The 24,253-nt window shown below is 36.2% G+C and overlaps 1 protein-coding gene across 4 annotated transcripts; it reads left to right on the top strand.

Annotated features, from left to right (window-relative positions):
* The first annotated feature begins 6,498 nt into the window (after nucleotides 1–6,498).
* On the top strand, nucleotides 6,499–23,840 carry LOC131163789 (lipid phosphate phosphatase epsilon 2, chloroplastic). Of its 4 annotated transcripts, none has more exons than XM_058120540.1 (4): nucleotides 6,499–7,150; nucleotides 21,411–21,636; nucleotides 22,304–22,377; nucleotides 23,372–23,840. In XM_058120540.1, exons 1-4 carry the CDS (start codon nucleotides 6,833–6,835, stop codon nucleotides 23,597–23,599), a joined length of 846 nt encoding a protein of 281 aa, XP_057976523.1. In that variant the 5' UTR covers nucleotides 6,499–6,832; the 3' UTR covers nucleotides 23,600–23,840. The 4 variants fall into 4 exon arrangements, with proteins under 4 accessions (XP_057976523.1, XP_057976532.1, XP_057976546.1 ...); XM_058120549.1 differs by having other exon boundaries at nucleotides 6,505–7,150; nucleotides 23,139–23,840; XM_058120563.1 differs by having other exon boundaries at nucleotides 6,536–7,150; nucleotides 21,411–21,565.
* The last annotated feature ends 413 nt before the right edge of the window (nucleotides 23,841–24,253 follow it).

Below are 24,253 nucleotides of genomic sequence, written 5' to 3'. Positions count from 1 at the left end.
CTGTAAACCCTAAGGTGCAAGCCTCTTCCTCTAACTCTGGGCTGCTATACCTCTCTATATACCACTCTCAATAATAGTAGCTCTGTCTACAACCTCTACAAATGTCTGAGCCCTGAAACCAATCACCTGCTCAAACAAGTTCTTCCTCAGACCCTCTTCAAACTTTCTTGCCTTTTTCTCTTCATTTGGTGTTAAATGTGGGGCAAATCGCGACAACTCGATAAATCAAGCTGCATATTGAGATACTGTCATCTGCCCTTGTAACAAGTGCATAAACTCTACTGCTTTCGTGCTCCGAACAATAGCAGGGACATATCACTCGAAGAACAACTCTTTGAATCAGTCTCATGTCATTGGCACTGGAACAGGCCTCTGCTCCTTAATCAGTCATGCTGATCTACACCTGTCCTTCGCCTCTCCTGTTAGTTTAAATTCCGCAAAAACCACCTTCTGTTCATCCGTACATGGAAGCACAGCCAACGTCTCTTCAATATCTTAGACCCAAAATTTTCAGTTACAGCTGGGTCATCTACTCCAGCAAAAGATGGGGGCTTCATCCGCGTAAATTGCTCTATCATGCAACTACGCTCCCCAGAGCTCCTGTGTAACAACCTCAATTTCTTAATATAAAATGTAGCATAATAAATAAAACGGTTAACCCGACCTCATGGGTAATGGGGACACCTGTCAATCACAGTGGAAACCTAAGCAGCAGTAAACATAAAATCTCAATCATCTAACCATAAAACATACCAGAGTTTACTATATCATCAAAATATTGTTCCTATATACAACCTCCAAAAAGTCAAAATACACTAGGATCATACAACAAAAATCTCCTGATCCTAGTTCAACGCTTACCCTTCTAGTAGGGAAGCTCCAATCACTCAACGGTGGCCCTGACCCGCCGGTCTCTCTGGATTTACTAAAAATCATTTAATGTTTGGGGGCGAGACACTTCTCAATAAAGGAAAATAAACTAAATACAGCTGTGTGGCAACATAAATATTTAATGTAATTATACATTTACAGTACATTTCATACATCTGTAGACATTTATCATAACATACTAAAAAATCATATACTTTCATAATTGCTGATAAATCATATCATACGTAAATATCTGTTATACTGATAATACTAAAAACATACCCGAGATGAATAGCTAGCTAATGTCATGTATTACCCCCCATGACGGGTTGTGCAGTCCGAAGGCGGAACCCGACAATGGCTGGTCGACCACTGCAGAGTCAAATATGTCTGTAAGTACGATGGGCCCGCCACACCCTAGTCCGGACTGTCAGGTGGACGTCCACACTCTACTGAAAGCCACATCGACTATCTATCTCCCATCCTCTTGTGGGATGGTTAGCACTAATCTAAACGTAGATATCTGATCTACATATAGCTACGGTACCGAGCTCCTGAAACTGAACTAAACTAAAATTCAGGTTCTGATAACATATAATACATGATATAATAGTGGCCATGTGCCGATCATTTTTGTAAATACGACCTCGTGCCGAAATCATAAATACGACCTCGTGCTGAAACATAAATACGACCTCACGCCGAAATCATAAATATGGCCTCGTGCCGAAATATAAATATGGCCTCGTGCCAAAACATAAATACGGCCTCGCACCGAAATCATAAATACGGCCTCGTGCTGAAAACATAAATATGGCCTCGCGTCGAAAACATTTCAAGTATATACATTCTGAAAATAAATTAATTATCATATATATATATATATATATATATTCGTCAAAATCATTATAACATAACACATCTTTTCATAATACCTGAAAACATGCTTTGCTCGTAAAATCTTTCATTTCATATTACATTTCACGTAAAATAATATTCATGCCACACATGTGCTATATAAAATCATACTTCTGATTCTAAAATCATAATTTCCTAACATCTCGTACATATATACACGTTTCAACATAATAGCAGTATTTTTCCCAAACGTGCATTTATTCCATAATATTCAAATATCATAAATATTTTCAGGAAATCATTAAAATCATAATTTTCTAACATCTCGTACATATATACACGTTTCAACATAATTGCAGTATTTTTACCAAACGTGCATTTATTCCATAATATTCAAATATCATAAATATTTTCAAGAAATCAATTTGCTCATAAGTAATATTAAATTACGTAAAAAGTAACTGCTTTAGTTTATTCCTTACCTGACTACTAAGAAAGCTCCTAAAATATCATGGTCTAACCCCTGTAGGATTTCCTGATCAATACCCTGAAAATGGAAACTCCCAGTATTAAACTTCAGTATTTTTACGTGTACATCATTTCTTATAACTATCATAAGATCAAATTTGGCTTAAAAAACCTTACCTCAACTTAGGGATGATTTCCAACTTACTTTTACCAACGATCTGCTCCAGTAGATTTCGAGAGAACTTCCCCAGGAGCGTCGTGGTGATTTCGGATTGTCGAACCGGTGTAAATCAGCCCAAAATCGAAGAGAGAGAGAGAGAAAACCGAAGGGAGGAAAGAGAGAGAGAGGGAGAGAGTTGCTTAATTGTGAAGTTAAAAATCAAAATTTGATATTTATAGAACAGGGGATTTCATTGACAAGCCACGTCATTCATCAACGAATCCTTTAATAATTTCGTCAACGAAATTCAATCCTCGTCGATGAAATTCAGTCGGCTCAAAACTCTCTCGGTATTTCTTCGTTGACGAAATTCAGTCTTCATCGACGAATTTTCTTCTACCTTCGTTGACGAATTCCTTGTGTTTGTCGACGAGTCCTCTGGGTATTTCCTTTTTTCTTTATTATTTAAATTCTATATTTATTCGGGTAGTCACATCCTAGCCATCTCAGCCATCACCTACTGGGTGACGCTGCGCAGTACAACATTTGTATCTCCACCCCCCATGCTGGAAGGTCCTGGCCTGTCCTCCCCAGCATTCATGCTACTACTTCCTGGGTCCATCCTGAAAAACAAAGAACATACTTTAAAACCTTATCTCTCATGGAAACCTATCCTATTCTAATTCATAATTAACTAATTACCCTAATCTTAATTCAAAATCTAGTTCTGCAACCTAGTCACGCGACCCAACAATAGTTTACTATGATTTTTCTGAAATCATCACCCCAGGAAAAATACAGAAACTACCACGGAAATCCTGTATCTAAACTATAGAACAACCTCAATTCCTTTCCTATACTTTGGTATTGCTTCCGCTGCATAATAAGTCAACAGAATCTAGCAACCTAGGCTCTAACCCACCTGTACGAGGAGGTTGAGCAGCTCCAGTATGAGAAGGACATGCTCCGCATGCATCTACTGGTTCACGGAGCAGCTCTGGTGAGCCGCATGTTGTACAGAGTGAGTATGTGTTTGGCTCATCAGCACCCTATGCAAGTTCGGCGGGAGCTGATATTGCAGGGCCATCCAGTAGCAGGTCGTACACCCTGTCCTACTCTGTTGCCACCCCATCCATTTCATTCCTGTTGGACAACAGTGTAGATGCGGAGGACGTGGATGCACCAACCATGACACCTCGTTCTCATCCAGCATCATTATATGAGTCATCTCCCCATCTGCTTCATATGGATGTTGATAATGCAATACCTCAGGGCGGAGATGATAGACATACAGGACGATGACAGGGCAGAAGATTGGATGGAGATGACTAAGAAGGAAAGGGCGGACGCATATGACAGCCACCCCAAGAGCAAAGAGGACCTCCGTGTGGCACTTGAGTAGTCTGATTATTTTGATTTCATTTGTATAACATCAATTAATTTGATTTCATTTGTATAACCTCATTGCATTATTTCAATATAATTGGGAATGCTTATTTGTTATTTCCCAATATGTATATGTGAATGAAAGTTGTGAACATACTAGTATTCCCGATGAAAAATGTTTTCTTTGAATAGGTGCATGGATGAATGTACTTGATTTTAAGAGGAGACTCTGCCGAAAGTTTTACAATTATTCGATGTACTATTAATGTGTATAAAAGTTGTGAACATACTGATATTCCCGATAAAAAATATTTTCTTTAAATAGGTGCATGGATGGATATACTCGATTTTAATAGGGGACTTTGCCGAAATTTTTATAGTTATTCGATACTATAAATGTGTATGAAAGTTGTGAACATACTGGTATCGATTGTCGATGAAAAATATTTTCTTTGAACAAGTGCATGAATGAATATGCTTGATTTTAAAAGGAGACTATCAAATTTTTTTACAGTAATTCGATGTACTGTGAATGAGTATGAAAGTTGTGAAATACAAAATGACATTATTGTAGTTATTTAAAGTCCTAATTGAAATACAAAAGTTATTCAAGTGCAATACTTTTTAATAATATGTCGGTTAGTAATTATTATTGCATTTTTTGTTGTAACATATTAAGGTCAAGGAATATGGACATTCTTAATGAATTTTTTTTCAGAACATTTTGATATTTTTTCCAATTTTGTGTAGCAAGAGGGACAATGACAATGGATATTAATTTTTATTTCTTGAACATAAAAAATGAACTTTTTTTTTTTTTAAAAAAATTACATTTTTAAGAAGACAGTACAAATCTCGTTGGATGGTCCAGCGAGATTTTAAGAAAAACTCGTTAGACCATCCAATGAGTTTTGGTTGCCACACGTCAATCAGCTGACAACCCTAGTCGTTTAAAGCTTACTGGATGGTCTAATGAGTTTTCCTTAAAATTGGGAAAAAAAGTTCCCAACAAATCGTTATTTAATATTTTATTATAAAAAAATCAAAAAAGGAAAAAACTCTATCATTTTAGTATACTTGTTTTTTAACACTATATTTGATAAGTTACTTGAATTAAAAATATTGAACCATGTTTCATTTGTTTTATGATGTGTTTAATCATTAAATTTTTAGGAAAACTACATCTAACAAATATTTTTTTAATATTATAAATACTAGACATTTTTTTCTTATCTATTAGTACTTACAATAATAATATAAATTTTTTTTTATTATACCGATGTCAATTGGTTGATCTAAAGCGATTAGTCTGATTGTACTGGTATATTCGAGAATCAGTTAAGTCTTTGAGTCACTTAGTTTTCAATACATTATACTGACCAATTTTTAAATTTAATTTATTGAATTAATATCATTTTATTATGTGTAAAATTCTTTTTTTCTTTTTTCACTTATACTTAATGGTTATCTAGTGGATGGGAGGTTCATCTTATCAATAAAATAAATTATCAATGGATTTTGTAATATTTTTTAAAAATTTCAGGGATGAAGTGTCATATTTAGAAAATTCAAGGAACATTGTTAGATAAAACTCTTTTTTTTTTTTAAAAAGAAAAAAAATAAAATAACTTTTAATAGTTTTGCATTCTCTTAATTAAGGAATCATTTGAAGCCACTTATGCTGAAAATGCATTTATGAAAAAGTGTTGAAATTTATAATTACTGAAAATAAGTATTAAACCAAAGAAGTGTTGAAAATCATAAGTACCGTTTGAATGTTTTTAAAAATAAGTGTCGATGATAAGTACTTATAAAATAAGTGTTATTTGATTATCTCCTTTAATAAAATAATTGGTATTTACATTTTTTTTTTAAGTTGTTATTGTTTTTCTTTGGTTAATTTTTTTCTTATATGTTCATTATGCAATTCTAAAACAATCCATAGTTCTTAAAACCATATATGCATTTCGCAACCCATGAAAATATATTTCAACTCATATTCTATAATTCATATTGCAATCTTAACAACTTACATAAAAATCAATAAAAATTACACATGATTACATTCAAGAAAAGTTTAATTAGCAATCTCATTTTTCAAATTATTCATCAGTTGTGCTCGTATAACATCAAATATATTATACTTGAAAACATTTGAATTGTATCACTTTCCATAAGGATATTTTAATTCTTGTACACTTCAAATAATTCGTCATGATGTACTCTAGCGGAATAAAATTATATAATATCCATGCAAAAAATTATAACATACATAGGTTGCCTTATTGAAAAGGAAGATATATTTGTCAGTATCTCTAATCTCTTCTTATAATTCTAAAGCATCACTTAGTAATAATTTTAGTGATAAGTGATGATAATTAAAAAGTTCTTTCTTCTCTTGTGGTTATCGTCCCTCCTAAAATCAAATAAATGATATCTATTTTTCTTATACGGAGTTATGTAATCACAATTAGGATAATAGTATCAATCACATAATATTTTTAATTAAATAAAAGATAAAATATATTATATGGTATTAAAATTTGTATCAATACCTAATTTGCAGCCATTATTTAAATATTACAGACCTCCCCTATGTTAAACCAAAAGGCAGAGATTTTTCTTTATAAAAAAAATATATTTTTTTTATAAAATATAATGTGAGATTTGTGTTTGGTAGATTTTAAAAGAGGTTATTAAAGCAAGATTATTAGAATTTTTGAAACTTTAAATGGCGAGAAATTGTAGTTTTCCATATCAATAAATCAACAAATCATAGTTGGAACGCAACCGAACTACAAATGGGACCCTCTGCAGGCCAGTGAAGCCGGTGCTCCTCTTCCGTTACGTGTAGTCCATACTGTAATCAAGATTAGGGTTCATAATTGTGGACGAAATTCAATGTCTGGCTCTTTCTCCACCAATCAACGCACTTCATTGATTTCTCCATTCCCTCCCTCGCCTGCAAATCAACTTTTCGCAGGATTTTATTAATGGGTTCTATAAAACCCTTCTCGCAATGGTTCAGTGTCACCCTTCCTTATTTCCTATGCCAGTGCCAGAACTCGCCTTCTCTTCAGCTGAGCAAAAATGTTAGCTTCGTCCGCCATTTCTCATCTAACCTTCACATTTCGACCCGAAATTACTCTTTATAGGCGGCTTAAGTCTCTGAAATCGATAGCTTTCCCCCATTTTCAAGCCTCAAGTTCAGTTTTCTCTGCTTCCAAACGGCACGGGATATTGATAGGCCCAAGCATCATGACTGAGGTGATCAGCCCTTCCTTTTCCGGGAGCAGTCGTGGCCACGAGGGCATTTCTGCGTTTGAGCAGGAACATTTGATTGATGAGTCTTCGGAGCTCCGCTCCGCTTTTACATGTGATCAACTCGAATCAACTCTCAATCGTCTGGTTGGCAAATTTTCCCTTCCCTTTTTTAACTTTTCAATATGGTTTATGTTACCTTATATTTCTTTTACCTTTGATGCCCGTCTGGTCTGTATGAAGAGTCTGTTGTTATGAGAGTTATGAGTTTCTGTTACTGCTTTCTCCTTTACTTGCCATGGCTTCTGATTATTTAGTATTACAAATGTTTTTTTTAGTAACCGCTTCTTGTATTGAATTCAGCAGTCTGTTACAAATAGAAGATCTCACTTCGCTTGTCTGTGGTTTATGATGTTACATCTTTGTTACTATGATCCAAGATGTCTGCTAGTGTGAAATTTTTTGTAATTTCTTTCGTTTATGAACTTTCTTGAATTGTTATTTAAGAAAAAATTTAATAAGGTAAAAAAATGGAGAAAAGTTGCAATTGTTGCGAGAGGAATACGATTAGAGTGAAGATCAAGGAGAGAGAGAGGGAGATTTTTATGTGTGATAAAACCTCAAGTATTGGCCTTAACAAATAAATTTCTTTAATGGTAAGAATTCCAATAAACAAATGAAACAAAAGTAGAATGTGTGGAGGACAAGATATCCTCCAAGAATCAACTAAAACAACTAGAATAGTGCTGCCCCCAAACCTGTTATAGATTGGACAGCAAAATTTCCTAGAAAACCCCAAAAAAGTGTCCAAAAGGAAGCTGGGAAGGTAACTATGTCCCCCAGTAAATGGGATAAGTTGTTTTAGCCTCAAAAGGTTCTCATGTTCTGCACATGTTCATAAAGTCCTCCTTGTTCTAGTTTTGCAATGCCCCACATCTCATAAAAAAAAGACATTTGAGACGCCACCCATGCTTCACCAAAGCTAGAAAAAAGAGAGTTGGCTTGCGACTTGACAATCTAGAAAGAGGTGCACATTTGTCTCATTAGACTCCTGACACATCATACACAAGTCTTTGGACTGAAGAAGTTGTGCATTTGTCTTGTTACACTCTTAGCACATCATATACCTTCATTGTGTGTATTCATTCTGTTAAGAGTCACACTCTAGATGAAAGCCCGTATCTTAAAAGGATCCATGATCTTCCAAATGATATGATTCAAAGGGAAATATTTGGGGGTTGAAGGTTTCAACAAATGAAGTAAGAAAACTTGGAAGAAGAGAACCCAATGAATCCCGTACCCAAACCCTCACATTGCTCCTAGTTTGGGGAACAATGATAGTCCAAAAACTCAACAATGTAGTAAGCTCATCAACCTTTTCTTCCTTGAGATTCCAAATGAAGTGGAAGTCCCAAGAAAGAGAGCCCTAGTCCAAGGAGAAAAAAGGAAGTAAATTGGTACATTGCGAGATGAAGATGATCTAAAAAATGAGGCCCCTAAATCTCCAATGAGGCCTCTCCCATCTAAATGTCCTCCCAAAATCAAATACTATTTACCATTACCCACTCTAAGCCAATTAAGAGGAAAGAAAAAAAAAGCAACTTGCGAGTTTGATGGGCTGACATAAGAAACATTGCCACATCCTATAGTGTCTAGCCCATTTCAATAACTCCATACATCTAATCACCTTATGCCATAGGGAATTCACCTCTTAGGGGAATCACCATAGCTATATTCCACTTAAGTAGATGTTTTTAGAAATCACATTACCAAGCCCCTCAAACTTGGGCCTCCTAACCACATCTTGATGATCTCTTTAATTCTTGCCTTAAGGAAAACCTCTCATAAGCCTCTCCAAAACCCTTGCTTCAATTGTGGGAACTTTAGAAATGGATAAAAATATATGGGAACGTTAGAAAGGGAAGCATTGAAGAGTGTAATACTACTCCTTAAAGGTAAGTACTTCCTTTCCCACACCTCCAATCTTCAACCCACTCTTTCAACGCTAGATTCCAAAAAGCAATGAACATATGATTACTACCTAAAGGGAGACCTAAATAGTACAAAGGCCAAGCTGAAGAAATCCAGTTGGCTAATGCTTTGAACCCCTCAACGTTTGTATGATCCATATTGATGCTAGGCACCTCCTTTTGGTCATGTTGATCTTTAGCTTCAAAATTTTCTCACGCTCTCAACTAAGGACCTTTAGGAATTTCTCAACATTGCCCTAAAAAACGTAGTGCCATCAACAAAGTGAAGGTGTGACATGTCCACCTTCTTCCTACCTATCGCTAAACCTATAACCACCCCTAAACCCTAGGGGTACAAGATCAACCTACTTGGCACAAACAAGTGCAAAGACAAGGGATCTCCTTGCCTTGAAGGCATCGAACCACTGTCTAGGTTGTTTGTTCACAATCATATGCATATCTATAGAGCTCAAACGCCCTCTTATCCTTGTCCTCCACACTAGCTCAAAGCCTTCTTAACCATCACTTTCTCTAGACAAAAAATAAAAAGTCCCCCTCCAATCCATTTGAAGACAAGACAATAAACTTCCCCAAAAGAACTCCAAAGAGTGAGCTCAAAAGGAAGCAAGGAAAACAACTCTATCCCATAATAAATGTGAGGGAAAATCCTTGCATTCCTTTTGATATGCTTGAGTCCAAAAAAGAGTGAAAAGAGCACATGTCTGCAAGACCATCCCTTTTTCTTACTCCCAAAACCCGTAAGCATCAGCATTCTGTCGCAGCACTGTACCATCGCAGCACCATGCAGTCCATGCCTCATAAAAAACTAACAATAGATTGGCTCTAAGCTGTGTAGTCACTTGACAACAAAGAAGTAGATGCTCACTAGTGTCACTTGACTTTGAACACATAATGCGTATGTCCAGATTGATATCCAGTAGGGCCTTGTCACCGGTAACAAATCATGAGAAAATGGACTTTTATCCCTATCGAGTTCAAATGTTGCTTGATTAGCTTTTTCTATAGAATAGCTTTTGTAACCACAGTGTAGTGTTCACCCTAATAGGACTCCAATCAAGTCCCTCAAGCATCAACCTATGTGGACAATCATCTTCATATAGGAGCTTGTGAAAGCTCGTAATCTCATTGCCAACCTACTTATGATCCCTCGTGGAACTCTAGTCTAGCTCCAACTCCTTAATAAAACTACTTCTTTGCCTCCCGCTAGCCACCCTAATAAAACCCCTATTGAGTCTTGAACTCACTTTATGCTTGAGTTTTGTTGCCAACTCATATCCTCTCTCAAAAAAAACAAAGCTTTTCTAGCCTTGTCCTTCTCACCCACTCTCCCACATACCTGCAGCCTATCAAGCCTTTAATATTGAGAAAATATATTATGTTTTCTCTTGTTGATGTTCCCAAAAGCCTTTTTATTCCATTGCTTCAACTTATCTATCAGAAAGTTCAGTTTTTTCTTCAATTCAAACCCCTCCCAATGTTGGTCTTGACACTCTTCCCACCAAGCCTTGAGTCTATCTGGGGAAGAAGGGTGTGTCAACCACATATTCTCAAATTTGAATAGTGTGGGGCCTAACTGAAGTACTGAACAGAATTTTGAACCTAAACACACCTGGCAACTACTAGAGACAGGCCTAATTAGAATCTCCTCCACAACATTTATAAAAATGTCTTCCCAAATGTTGGTTTACTGGGATCTATCAATACGAAAAGAGGCGTGTCTATCTTGTGACGCCATCCAAATTGACATCTATATGCCTAGAATCCTAAATTAAAAAATATAACTTACTTGTACTACTAGCTACCCTCAACCCCTTAGCCACCATACCACTAGCCACCCTATGAAACAAACTAGAATTACAATCCTCCTCTTGCACCCACTTTATGCTCGAATTTTGTTGCCAACACACATCTTCTCTCAACAAAGCACCTCCAAAGCCCTTTTGGTCCAATCCTCCTCACCCAACATTCCACTCTTCACAATATCAGAAAATATACTATATTTTTTTCTCTTCGATGTTCCCAAAAGCCACTTTATTCCATTGATTCAACTTATTTATTGCAAGCTTCAATTTTTTTTAATCAATTTAAAACCCTCTCCTCCTTGTACTTGACACTCTCCCCACCAAGCTTTGACTCTATCCCTAGAAGAAGGGTGCATCAACCACATATCTCAAATTTGAAAAGGGTGGGGCCCAACTGAATAGGATTTTGAACCTAAAGCACTTGGCAATTGCTAGAGACAGGCCTAACTAGAATCTCCTGCACAACATTTAGAAAAACATCTTCCCAAACATTGGTTAATTGGGATCTATCAATATTAGAAGAGGCTGGTCTATCTGTTGACACCATCCAAATAAAATTACTATTGTTCACGGGGACATCCCTATGCCTGCAATCCCAAATGAAGAAATTGAACTTCCTCATACTACTAGCCACCTCACCCTTGATTCCTGTAACCTATCCTTGGAACTCTAAATGGCATTGAAATCCCCCATACCATGCAACAGAGACTACAAAGGCCAAAAATACATTCTAACTCGTCAGGGAAGGTGGTTCACTAAGAGATCAATGTGGTTTCATGAATAGTCATAAACCACCATCCCTAAGAAACCCATAACCTCTAACAAAATTAAATGAGAAAAAAGACACACCCTACCCTAGTATCTTGCACAACTATTTGGCCTTGGACACATTAGAAGAAGGAAAAGGCACCTAATCTTTAAACCTAAAATCCAAATGCTTCTAATTAAGAAATCAATCACCTCTCCTAATTTAGACTCCTGCAAAAACAATATATCATGATTGACCTTATTAACCAATTCCCTAACCAATATCCTATTATTACCATCCTCTAACTCTCGCACTATCCAAGAGAGAAGCCTCATTTGACTGCTAGTTACCCTTACCCTGAGGGACTTACTTCCTTTTTCGTAGTTAACAAAAGGCGCAAGCCTAAACAGCTCCCTATTCAATTGTTTTCTGTTCCCAGTCTATTCTAAGCATAACTCTTTCACTACCAGGATTCACCAAACTAAGACCTAGCTCATTTAGGATGTCTTGGGCGGATTGGTTACCCATTTCATTTCTTAAAATGTCAACTGTTTTGAAAGTTCCCTCAATCATTGATTCCTGATGGCAAACCAGTGACTCAAAACCTGTATGAGGTAACAACAAAGTAGGAACTTTACCTTAGGAAATTGCATCATTTACTTGATGAGTCTCTGGCTGATCATTTCAAGGTTCTTTGTGTCCAAACTCAGAAGGGAATTGGGCAGTAGAATTATCAGAAGAAGTCAGCATGGCATATTTAGACCCCATTAATTTTGGCTCAGATCTTGGACTGGAGTGTTATATGTACCCTTGCCTCCCTGTACATGATTAATGCAGCACTTGTCAGGTGTTGAAGCCTCTAAAATACCTATTCCTGCTTCCTCCCAAATGTCAGAGATTCCATCTTGAGATTGTTGCTTTTCCTTTTGATTTGCTACTCCCTGGTCGTCCATAGTGCTCAATAAGTAACTTAGCATCTTCACCAGAAGAACACTCCTCATCACTGTCTTATGCCTGAACCCCCGGCACCCTACATCAATTTCACTCTTTTATATACCGCTGATGTTGCAAGGTGTCATGGACCCTCAAATAAGACTCAATTAAGGGCTGTGCGGCACTCGTCGAGGGCTCTCCGCCAACTGAGTCAGCTGAATAACCGTGAAAGTATCAATATGAAAAACAACAGATTAGATAGGCAAGAGACATTCATGCAATAGTCCAAGACAACGATACACAATGATGAAAAGGATCACTTGTTTTATTCAATTAAGAGAACAACCATACGAGCATCTACACAATTAATTTGATATCCATTCTAAATCCCTGGAGAATATATGTAAAACAATCTCTCCCCCACATTTATTCCATTACATTGCCACCCCTAACACAAGGCTTGATCTGAAAGGACAGAGTTCACTGTACTGTTTTGGTATTGTTCTTGCTTTCGCAGCCGTTCTGTCCAGGTCTTTGCCACTTGCAGGTTCCTCTCTCCACTGCTTCTGAAGCTACCAGCACTGACTGTGGCCTGTTCTGTGTTGTTTTTGTGTTGCCTCGCATATTCCCCTAAATCCCTTTCTTTTTATGTGCCCATAAGAAGCAAGCCGTTGAGAATGAAGGCTCATGCTGTGGGTTTTCAATAACTGCCTCCTTAGATGCACCAGCATCAGGGTATTTTAAAGCCTCTGGTATATTGTTGGGCCTGGCATTGGGTTCTCATGACCGGGCCAGCATGCTTACCACTGACCTTTAATACCCTCCAATTTTTGGGCTGGGCTCTTGTATTGTTAAAATCCTGGATCCTTCAATTGAGCCTAATGAGTTCGCTGCAAGTGAAATTTCTGTTTGAAAGATGGTTTAAAAACCCAGACCAATGATCAACATGGTTGGATCGGTGGTTGAACCAATAATATTCTGCCACACACACACACACACACACCCCCTTCCAATATATACATGCATACATACACATACATGCATGTGTGTGTGTGTGTGTGCGTGTTTGTGTGTGCATGTATGTGTATGTATGCATGTATATATTGGAAGGGTTTTAATGATAATGATGATGAATCGATGATGATTAATATTTTTATCTCCATCATTGTCATAAGTCAATTTTATATTGAATAATAGTGAGAGAATTTGATTAGAGAAAAAAATATAATTTATTAGAGAAAATATTATGTAATGGTAAAAGAATTTGATTAATTCATAAAAATAATAATGAAGGGTAAGGAGAGAAGGTTGATTCATTTAAAAAGATAAGATCTTGATTAAGTCTGTAAATGAGGTTTACGTGCGCGCGTGTGTATACATTGTTTGTTCAACAAAAACTACAAAAGTTATATGGTTTCCTTTGGTGAGGAGGCTGCCTGCTTTCCACTAGGTTGTGCATTTAATTCCCACTAGTGCCACAATTGCAGGATGTTTTTTATTTTTTATTTTTTTATTTTTTAATTATAAATGAGGAGGTGAGTTAACCTGGGCGACTCTTTAGATCTGACCATGTTTGGCTGGATCACCTGAGTCGGTTGTCTCCAGTGTGATTTCTGGTTTAGTGGCCTTTCCCAGACTGTTTGGTCCAATCCAGGTTTTAAAACCATGGTTTGAACTTCTCCTGTTCCATGTCCTGAGTTGGGCATGGAATTTAAAAATATGCCTGAAGAGGAATGTTATTTCCGTGCTCGAATCCCATCATCCACCCATGGTCAAGCTTTCCTTTCTTAAGCCCTTCTCTTTCTAGGCTTCTCTTACCAAAGTTCTGCCATTGTTTTCAGACTCAAAATAACTGCCTGCAATCTGTGAAAGACTTCTCAGGCTTGCTTACTTTTTGGATCACATTTGTAGAGCTGTAATTGAGGCATGACAACTTTGTGCATGTGTAATAGGCTGCAACCCTCTGTGTCGCCCATCGTCAGTACCAGGAATTTCTTCCATCCAATTGTCCAAATGCCTCTTTGCCATTTGGGGAATGCAAATAAATTGGACTGCACTCTTATTTGGAATCTTCTCCAATGAAAGAAAGCGACCGTGGCTGTTTACTCTTTTCTCGAACCAAAATGAAATGAGTGGGTGCCAGGGAAGTCTTTGCCCAAGGATTTGCTGTTTTTTTGTGAAAGGAAAAGAACTTAACTCCACCAATAACCATCACTGCTTCTCGATAGATACTGTGATAAAGGAGAGGCAAGTAATCTCTGTGATAATGAAATAGCTGCCTTTTTCCTGAAATAAAAACTATTTTTTTGGGTTAATACTGAAACACTGAAAATGGACCCCCCCTTGAATACATAGGTGATCATTTGTGAATGTCAGGGTGTTAATTATGCACTTCTCGCCATATTTCTGGCATCGTCTTCCCTCCCCTCTCATGAGCCCCCAGTTCTCAGATCTCAAGTTCATTGGTACAATAGTCTGGAATGCATTAAAAATATTCACTTGGAAAATAATGGAAGAACAATGTGTTGGAATTACAATGCAGGGGGTTGAGGCATGGCAAACATTAGTTGAATGCTTCTCCTTTATAGTCTAATATTGATTTGACTTTGCTGTGAATAGCAACCTGAGGTCAACTAATAAATCTAAGTGTCTGTATAGTTGTGGAAAACATTTTTTTTGTTTTCTAATTTTTAGTTTTCTAGAGAATTATGAAAATTTATCTTATTTTTTAATTTTCAAGATTTATATTAAAACAATTGAAAATGAAGAATTTTTTAAAATTTGCAAAACAAATTTTCATTTTTTATTTCTAGATTTCAAATAATAAAAAAAAAGACAACTTCTTTTTCAATTTTCCAAAATTTATTTAAGGATATATTTAGAATTTGAATCATGGATTTTGGGGCTTGATTTTGGATTTGTGTGGGTTTAGAAGAAATCTTATACATAATCCACACGAATTGAAGTTCAAAATCCATGTCCATGCTCCCACATGCAAAGTAAGAGTTAGAAATCTAGAAAAATAACAAAAAGATGTTTTCTAACTTTTCTATATAAATTTGGAAAGTTGAAAAACAAGGTGGCTTTTTTATAGTTATTTGAAAAAGAAGACATGAAAATAAAACTATTTTCACAAGCAAATAATCCCAAAACAGTTTATTGTTTTTCATTTATTTCATACAAATGCTGTAAGAATGAAAAATTAGCCAACTTTGTTTGTAATTCTTTGGAAAACTAAAATGGAAAATGAGAATTGTTTTCCATAACTAAATGGGCCCTAAGATTTGTTATGCGATTATTATTATTATTTTTTTCATGTTTTTGATTTTTAAAATCTTTTTTTGTTCCTTCACATTTCTGTTGGCTGTGAATGGGTGTTTTTCATTAGTTATGTGCTGAATGTAAATGTATATAATTCATGATATGTCATATGTGTGCACAAAAGAGGTTGATCTAGTCCCGTAGAAACTACCCAAATTGTCCAAGTTTGATGTCTCCATGTTAGGGATCTCAGTTTCAAACCGTTGGAATGGGTAGGGATAAGATAAGGGATGGGCAGCATGGGCTTCCCCATGTTCTATGGCCCAAGTCAGCAGGCCTCCCAATGGACTAAAAAAAGGAGGGTTGAACTGATGAAGTAAGAATAAATTTGCAACCAAACACATGCAATGGTTCCCAATGGTCTCTAGCTCAGTGTGCTGTTTTTTGGTCTGGTATCCTTTCATTCTACTTACTTTTTAAATAACAGAAAAATTCATTAAAGCAAGAAGCCAAGAACACGAACAATTACAGGGGAGGATAAGCTGTTTTCCATGAGAACAAAAACAGAAAAAGTGAAAAATATAAAAGATTTACATCAACGCTGTCTTCTAGTCCAACATATTGAACAGCAAGAGACCCTCAAAAACCCCAAAAGAGGGAGCCCAAAAGGAAGCCAAAACATAGTTTTCTCCCACATCAAAATCAGAGGAGTCTTATGGTCTTTAAATAATTCTAGCATTCTTTTTAAGCCAAAGTGTCCACAAGGTAGCATAAATCGCACAATTCCAAAAACTTCTGTCTTTTGTATCCCTTCCAAAACCCCAAAAGTGCACCATTATAAATTCATTAACAGTCTATGGTGCCACCCAAACCTCACCAAAGCAGGAGAACAATTTGTTCCACAACAACCTCGCTGCCCCACAATGCAAAAATAAATGATGATTAATCTCATTCACCTCATGACACATCATGCATACATCTGGCTTGTAAGCTGTTGCTGCCAAAATTTGTTTAGGAGAATTTGGATCAATCATGACTTTGATCCCCTGCCAAAAATGAAAAAAAGAAAAAAAAAAAGAAAAGGGCTTAGAGGACCCAGAGCATACTCTGGGGGATCACTCCGATGCCTAAGTCAGGAAATTTGAAAGGATTATACAATTGCAACAGTAAAGGAGTGAGTGAGGATGGGACGATATGAGATGCCTTATCTTCCTTAGAGGGTCCTTTTTATAGGCATTTGATATACGTCCCTATTGACCCTATTAATGGATCTTAGGGTTTTCAGTTCAGATATGTTATTAGGGAGTAAAGATTGGTGTAGTGTTCCCTTGCTTTAATTAATGGATTTTACCTCCTTTCCATTGATCTCTTGATGTCTTTTCATATTTTGGTCTTACATAAGTTATGCTGAGTTTAATGTCTAGGTCTCTTTTAGGTTATATTAGTTGCCTCCCTACTCTCGAGTCTTAAAGTTACCTTTTTGGCTCGAGAGTATGTTGCATTTACTATAAGTTCTTTTATTAACACAAGGTTCGAATTAAGTCGTTAGATGGGCATCTTTGGGCCTTATGAATGGTGTTCATCAGATGGGCCAATATTTTTGTCGAGTAGTGCCTGTTTCTTGTTGCCTCATGAGCGGTGATTATCAAATGAACATTTTTTGGCCTCATAAGTGGTGCTTATCAAATGGGCCAATTTTTTGCTGAGCAGTGTCTGTTTCGTGTTGCCTTATGAGTGGTGCTCATCAAATGGACATTTTTTAGTCCTTATGAGCGGTGCTCGTTAGATGGGCCAATACTTTGTTGAGTAGTGCTTTTTTTGTTGCCATCAAATAGACATTTTTGGGCCTCATAAGCAGTGCTCATTAGATGGACCAATACTTTACCAAGCAGTGCTCGTTTCTTGTTGCTTGATGAGCAGTGCTCATCAAATGGACACTTTTGGGCCTCATGAGTAGTGCTCATCAAATGACCAATTCGTCGCCAAATAGTTCCTGTTTCTTGTTGCCTCATGAGCAGTGCCCATCAAATGGGTATTTTTGGGCATCCTGAGTGGTGCTCATCAGATGGGCTAATACTTTACCAAGCATGCCCATTTCTTGTTGCCTTGTGAGCGGTACTCTCAAATGGACAGTTTTGGGCCTCATGAGCAGTGCTTATTAGATGAGTCAATACTTCACCCAATAGTGTCTGTTTCTTATTGCCCTATGAGCAGCGGTGCTCATAAGATGGACCGATTTTTTGTTGAGCAGAGCTCGTCTCTTGTTGTATCATGAGCGGTGCTCATCAAAATCTAGTAGAACTCGTCTCTTTTTGCCTCATGAGCAGTTCTCATCAGATGGGCATTTTGAATTTACTAGCTAGAGGGATCTCCATTATTTCCTTGGTAAAGGGGGGATTGAGGTTTCCCTTATTAAGGGTTGGATGTGAACTTCTTTCACCAACATTTCTAGTTGATCAATTTTTTTTAGTTTTCTTCAAATTCCTATGACGATTGCTCACTAATGCCGACACTGTTGGCTCATTCTTCTTTCTTTGTCATATTTGAAATTTCAAGGCTGCTTCATATGATACCATTGCCTTATCCTCAGGTGTCATTTTTTCTTGAACAACCTCTGGGCCATGCTCTATAGGATCTTTTTGCTGTTGTAAGATCATGTTAAACATGTCCTCCACCCTCCTTTGGAAGGTTAGAAATTTGTTTAAAGGCACACTTTGTGGTGAATTGTCTAGTGGTGGGGAGTGAACCGACTAGGGTGCCCCCAACAATGGGTTCGGACTCGAAATCGTGTGGTGCAGCCATGATTGAGTTTGAGAAAGAAATCCTTCCAAGTTTCTACAAATGGTGCCAACTATTGTTGCCAAAATTTATCTACGAGAATTTGGATCAATCATGATTTTGATCACCTGCCAAGAATGAAAAATAAAATATCTTGGAGAACCCAGTGTGTACTTTGGGGGATTACTCCGATGCCTAAGTCAGAGAATTTGGAAGGATTATGTGATTGCAACAATAAAAGAGTGAGTGAGGATGAGATGATATAAGATGCGTTATCTTCCTTAGAGGGTATTTTTTTTAGGCATTAGGGATACGATTGATTTCCCTACTAATGGTTCATAGAGGTTACATTTCAGATATGTTATTAGGGAGTAAAGATTGATGTGGTAACCCCTTGCTTTAATTAATGGATATTACCTTCTTTCCATTGATCTCTTGATGTCTTTTCATTTTTTGGTCTTTACATAAGTTAATGCCGAGTTTAGTGCCGGGGTCTTTTTTAGGTTATACAAAGAGCCTTGTGAGGCTCCTTGTTTGAATCAATTATTAATGTTAATTCTGTTGAGAACCAAAGTCCAATGAAACCTCAAATATTAAAAGGGACTTTTGCCTTTTTTTTTTAGCTGAACTCCTCAAAAAAGCATACATGCATGCTTCGTAGGAGAGGCCAAAAGGTTTTATAATCTTGGAGATTGAAAGAAAAATATCTCGTAGAAATATCTTATAGAAGATTCATTTCCAAAACCATGCTCTCTTTTTTCCGATTTAGATTTATTTATTATATAAACTTGCTAGAGTTAGAGAAAGAAAATGTAAAGATTTAGGTGAAATGTATAAAGGACGAGAATGACAATGACTTAATTAGAGAAGAAGACATAAAAGAGAGGTGGAGAATGAAAGATTGAACTTGGAAGCGACAAATGAGGAGAAGACTAAAAATGGGGGATTTATTTGCAAAATTAGAGTCCTTGAACTTAAGATGGCGTTAAAAAAATGAAAAAGTGGGAAATCTATAGGACCATATATGTTTAGGGATAAAGGAAATATTTGGTTAATTGATTCATTCAACATTATAATGAAAACCAAGAAAATGACATAGGAATAAAGAAAAAGTACGTTAATACCTTTTTACAAAAATAAAGGTTATATTTTAAATTGTAATAACTATCATGGAATTAATATTATGAGCCATACAATGAAATTATGAGAAAGGATAATTGAACAAAGAAAAAGACTAGAAATGAGGATTTTAGAAAATCAATTTGGTTTTATGTTTGGGAGATCAACAACAGAAGTTATTTATCTTTTAAGAAGTTCAATGGAAAAGTAGGAAAAAGAAGAGGGACTTGCATATGGTTTTTATTAACTTGGAAAAAGGTTATGATAGTACCTAGGAAGTTCTTTGGTGGGTCTTAGAAAAGAAGGTGGTATGCAGTAGTTATATTGAGGTTATTAAGGATATGTATGATAGAGTAGTGACTAGAATTATGACTGTAGGTGGAGAATCTAGAGATTTTACGATTACAGTAGATGTACATCAAGGTTCTACTTTGAGTTCTTATCTTTTTACTTTAGTAATTGATGTACTTACTAGGAATATCCTAAATGAGATCCATCCCTTGATGTATGATGTTTGCAGATGATATTGTGTTGATTGTTGATAGTAGGAGCAAAGTGGAATCTAAACTAGAACTTGGGAGAATCGTATTAGAGTCTAAAGGTTTTAGGATAAGTAGGAATAAGATAGAATATATGAAATGCAATTTCAATTATATAAGGAGTAGTAGTGGGGAGAAGATTAAACTTGACAATTAAGAAATTAATAGTACTAATGGATTTAGATGTCTTGGTTCTATTATGCAAGCTAAAGGGAAAATTGAAGAAGATGTAATACATAGAATTAAAATAGGTTAGGCAAAATAGAGGAGTGCATTAGGCGTGTTGTGTGATTGTAGAATACTCTTAAAATTAAAAGAAAAGTTTTATAAGACGGCTATAACGTCGACTATGCTTTATAGTTCAAAATGTTGGGCAACTAAGAAACATGTTCAAAAAGTAAAAGTTGCTGAAATGAATGTTAAGGTGGATGTGTGGTTTAACATTAAAAGAGAAAATAAGAAATGAATATATATGCAATACTTTACACGTAGCACTGGTTGAAGACAAGATAAGGGAGGGGCGGCTTAGATGGTTTGAGCATGTGAAACATAAGCTTAGTAGAGCACCTGTGAGGAGGAGCGAGCTAGTTACTATTTTTGACATGAAAAGGGGTAGGGGTAGGCCTAAAATATCTTGGAATGAGGTAGTGAGGAAGGATTTAATAACCCTTAATCTAGTAGAGGAAATGCTCTCAATCGTGTAAATTGGCGAGAAAAGATTCATGTAGTCGACCCTACCTAGTGGGACTTAAGGCTTGTTATTGATCTTCTTGTATGATTTTTGAAGATAAAAGTGATCTTTTGATCCACACATTGCAATGCAACTCCTTTTAATTTTTTAAGATGAAAAAGATATATTAAGAGAGAGAGAATCTAGAGGACTACACAAGAAAATCCTTAATGAGTACCTGTTTTTTTGTTTTTGTTTTTTTTTTTTTGGGCATGGCTTCAGCTTCATGTCCTAATGCATGCTGATGAGAAAGGGAGACAAGGCTCAGTTTTCAGAAATCCAGGAGCCACATTAGTGTTGCCATATATGATCCAATGTGTTGCTACCTTGTAAAATTTAGTTCTTTTGAGTTGATTAGTTTGCTCATTTTTTTGGAAAAAGACATCAGTGTTTGCTTCTGGATCTTGTATCCACTATTTTACAGAAATTATGCAATTTTTTTTATTTCAGCATGAATTTATAGCATCTCTAGTTGTGATGTTAATGATAGTTTTTGTTGTTCACAGAGCAAGTGGCTTGTTACTGGACTTCTTGGTGTTGTCATCCTTTGGAGGCATGATGCTGAAGCCTTGTGGGCTGCTATGGGTTCTGTCATAAATTCGGGTCTCTCAGTTATACTTAAACGGATACTAAACCAAGAGCGACCTGTTTCCACTCTGAGGTCTGACCCTGGGATGCCATCTTCACATGCACAATCCATCTTTTTCAGTGCGTTGTTTGCTAGTATGTCTGGTAATATTTTGTCTACTTCCTCACTAACTTCAGACCAATTGAGAGCTATATTTTTATAATTTGATTTCTTTACTCATTATTGATGTTGATCTCTCAATAATTTAATTATTTAATTGCCTGGCCACTCCTCCCCAAACCAATACAAGCATGTTTATATTTTTCTTAAAGAAAATTGTGAAGATAAGCTGGAGAAGTTCAATTGCATGCATGATGTGCTTGCTACTTTTAGAGTATGATTTGGGGAGAAAATGATGTTAGTGGAATAAACTGATAAAAAAATGTGATTCTAATTGACACATTTGCAGCCTCATTTTATTTTTCTTAACATTTATATGACCACTTCTTTAGGATTCGGTTGAGCATTCTTCTTTTTTATCTTTCCAAGGATCATTTTTGGTGTTTGATCATGGACAAGTACACTTTAGATTCAAACATGTATAGGAAAATGAAATTCTTATATACCTTTACCAATTGAGCATCCAGACACCCACAAAAGTTTGTGTATTTCCTCTGTCTGTTGCATGCCTTTGTGTGTGTGCGTGTATGTGCAGTTAAGGTGTAGGCTAGTGTTTTGTTATGCTGATCCATTCAGAAAAAATACAAATGTGCTGGCTTAAAATCATTCTCTACAGATGTGTAACATTTGTTTCTCTGCATGAAATGACAGTGGTGGAATGGCTAGGGATGAATGCACTCTCGTTGACTCTCAGTGCACTTGTTCTCATATTTGGGTCATATCTTGTAAGCATTATAATGCGAATTCTTACTTCTATTAGATAGCTCTAGCATAGGATATATGCCTGGTTCTTTCTTCACTTACTTTCATTTTGACATTATTTTAGATTTTGTTATGGGTTGGTTGCTAGTTTAATTCCTTGCGAGACTTCTATATAATCAGAACAAAACCAAAATGCAACTTAGGATCCCTTACATATCAACAGAATCAAATTATTTTTAGGCTACAATTGAAAAGGCCTTAGGAGGTGGAATTGTGTCACGTAAACAGTTTAACCCAGCCATTCTGATGCGTAAATGTTTTAGGAGCCAGAAATTTGATGCAAGACATGTTTATTATGCAGTCTAATTTTATTGTGCACTCTAAAAGAACTCTGAATTTTTCCTGAATATTTTGTATGATTTGAGAAGTATTTTTGTTATTCTCAAGTAATTTGTGAATTCCATATTCACGAAAGTGAATCTCTTTGACTTCTGATTGAACCCATTGCCAAGAATATTCAACCCTGGTCCACTTCCCTCACACGTATTGCTGAACCTCATGGATATTACGGTCAATTTGATAATGAATAAAATTTCCTTCCTAGATATTGCCATATAGTTGTCCACTGATAAGCAATGCAAATCTAGTTTTGCAAAAAAATGTGCAATTAAAATTATAATCTACTTACCTGTTTGTTTGTTTTATTTTATTTTATTTTATTTTTTTAATTTTTAGTACTTGTAGAATGTCATATCATTGGCTTTGACCTTCCTATAATTTATAGCTGAAGCTTCTTCTTGTGGAGCATCAAAGATGGATAATTGGGTGGGCTGAAATTAGTAGAGAGCTTGGGCATGCACATGATTAGAAAATAGCAACAAAACTATATTTCCAACTCACAAGTATATCTTTGCTCTAATTCTCTACGTGGCAATGGTGGTTTATTGAGAACATTGGAGAGTGAAAATATGGGTTTTTTTTTTTTTTGGCTGCCATACTAATTTATCTATGTTGCAGTCATGGCTACGAGTCTCGCAACAACTGCATACAATTAGTCAAGTGGTTGTGGGAGCTGTGGTTGGGTCCATCTTCTGTGTCTTGTGGTTTTGGTCATGGAGTGCAATAGTGCTGGAAGCATTTATTTCCTCTTTGTGGGTTCGAACTTTCATTGTGCTGACAGCTGCTGGATCCTGTGTGGGTTTCCTTTTGTATGTAATTCGGTATTGGCTTAAGGATGACAGTTGAACGTTGTAAATGTATGGATACAATTGTAAGCAGATACGCAATTCTTTTGGTGAGGAAAAAAAAAAAAAGAAAAGAAAAGGAAAATGATCAGAAAATTTGATCCAACTGCATCAACGTGAAATATCCTGACCAACTTTAGTGCGTTTGCAAGCCATATTATTTCGTGAACCACAAGAAATTGTCCGCAGGATTCAAAATTTGTATTGTCAACGAATAATAATAAAGGTGCCCTTTGTTGGTATTTAGAGTGAGTTATTTCCTTTTTCATGTTCTCGGTTGGTTGTGCCTCATTGGTTGTTTAGGAAGTATGAAAACTCATTATATGTGGAAGCACTCTGGAGCCAGTGAGTGCTTATGTCATCCCAATGCATGGCCCTTTCATTTTGGAAAATATGAATATCGCATGCAAGGGGACCTTATCCCTAAGTTGGGTCACGCTTACTATTTTGTCCTTTAGTCTTTTGATTCTTTTATAATGGCTTCAAGCCTATAATTATTTTTATTAGCTATTTAAAATCCAACTTATTATTGGTAAAATATTTTATATCTATAGTCTTTATTGTGTTATTTATTGATTGATTGATTGATTTTTGAATCAAGGATATTTGTTTGTGCAGCCCCCATGCGAGATAACCCTCAGGATTTATTTTCCCT

Source organism: Malania oleifera, chromosome 1, assembly GCF_029873635.1.
Source record: "Malania oleifera isolate guangnan ecotype guangnan chromosome 1, ASM2987363v1, whole genome shotgun sequence".
In the NCBI taxonomy this organism is placed as follows: Eukaryota; Viridiplantae; Streptophyta; class Magnoliopsida; order Santalales; family Ximeniaceae; genus Malania; species Malania oleifera.
This window is presented reverse-complemented; position numbering and strand designations above follow the sequence as displayed.

What these genes read in the sequence shown, in the direction of transcription:
- LOC131163789 (XM_058120540.1), top strand. Translation starts at nt 6,833, where the DNA reads ATGTTAGCTTCGTCCGCCATTTCTCATCTAACCTTCACATTTCGACCC. An exon ending in AATCAACTCTCAATCGTCTG is followed by an intron (nt 7,151 to 21,410) that starts GTTGGCAAATTT and finishes TGTTGTTCACAG; the next exon opens with AGCAAGTGGCTTGTTACTGG. An exon ending in GTTGTTTGCTAGTATGTCTG is followed by an intron (nt 21,637 to 22,303) that starts GTAATATTTTGT and finishes ATGAAATGACAG; the next exon opens with TGGTGGAATGGCTAGGGATG.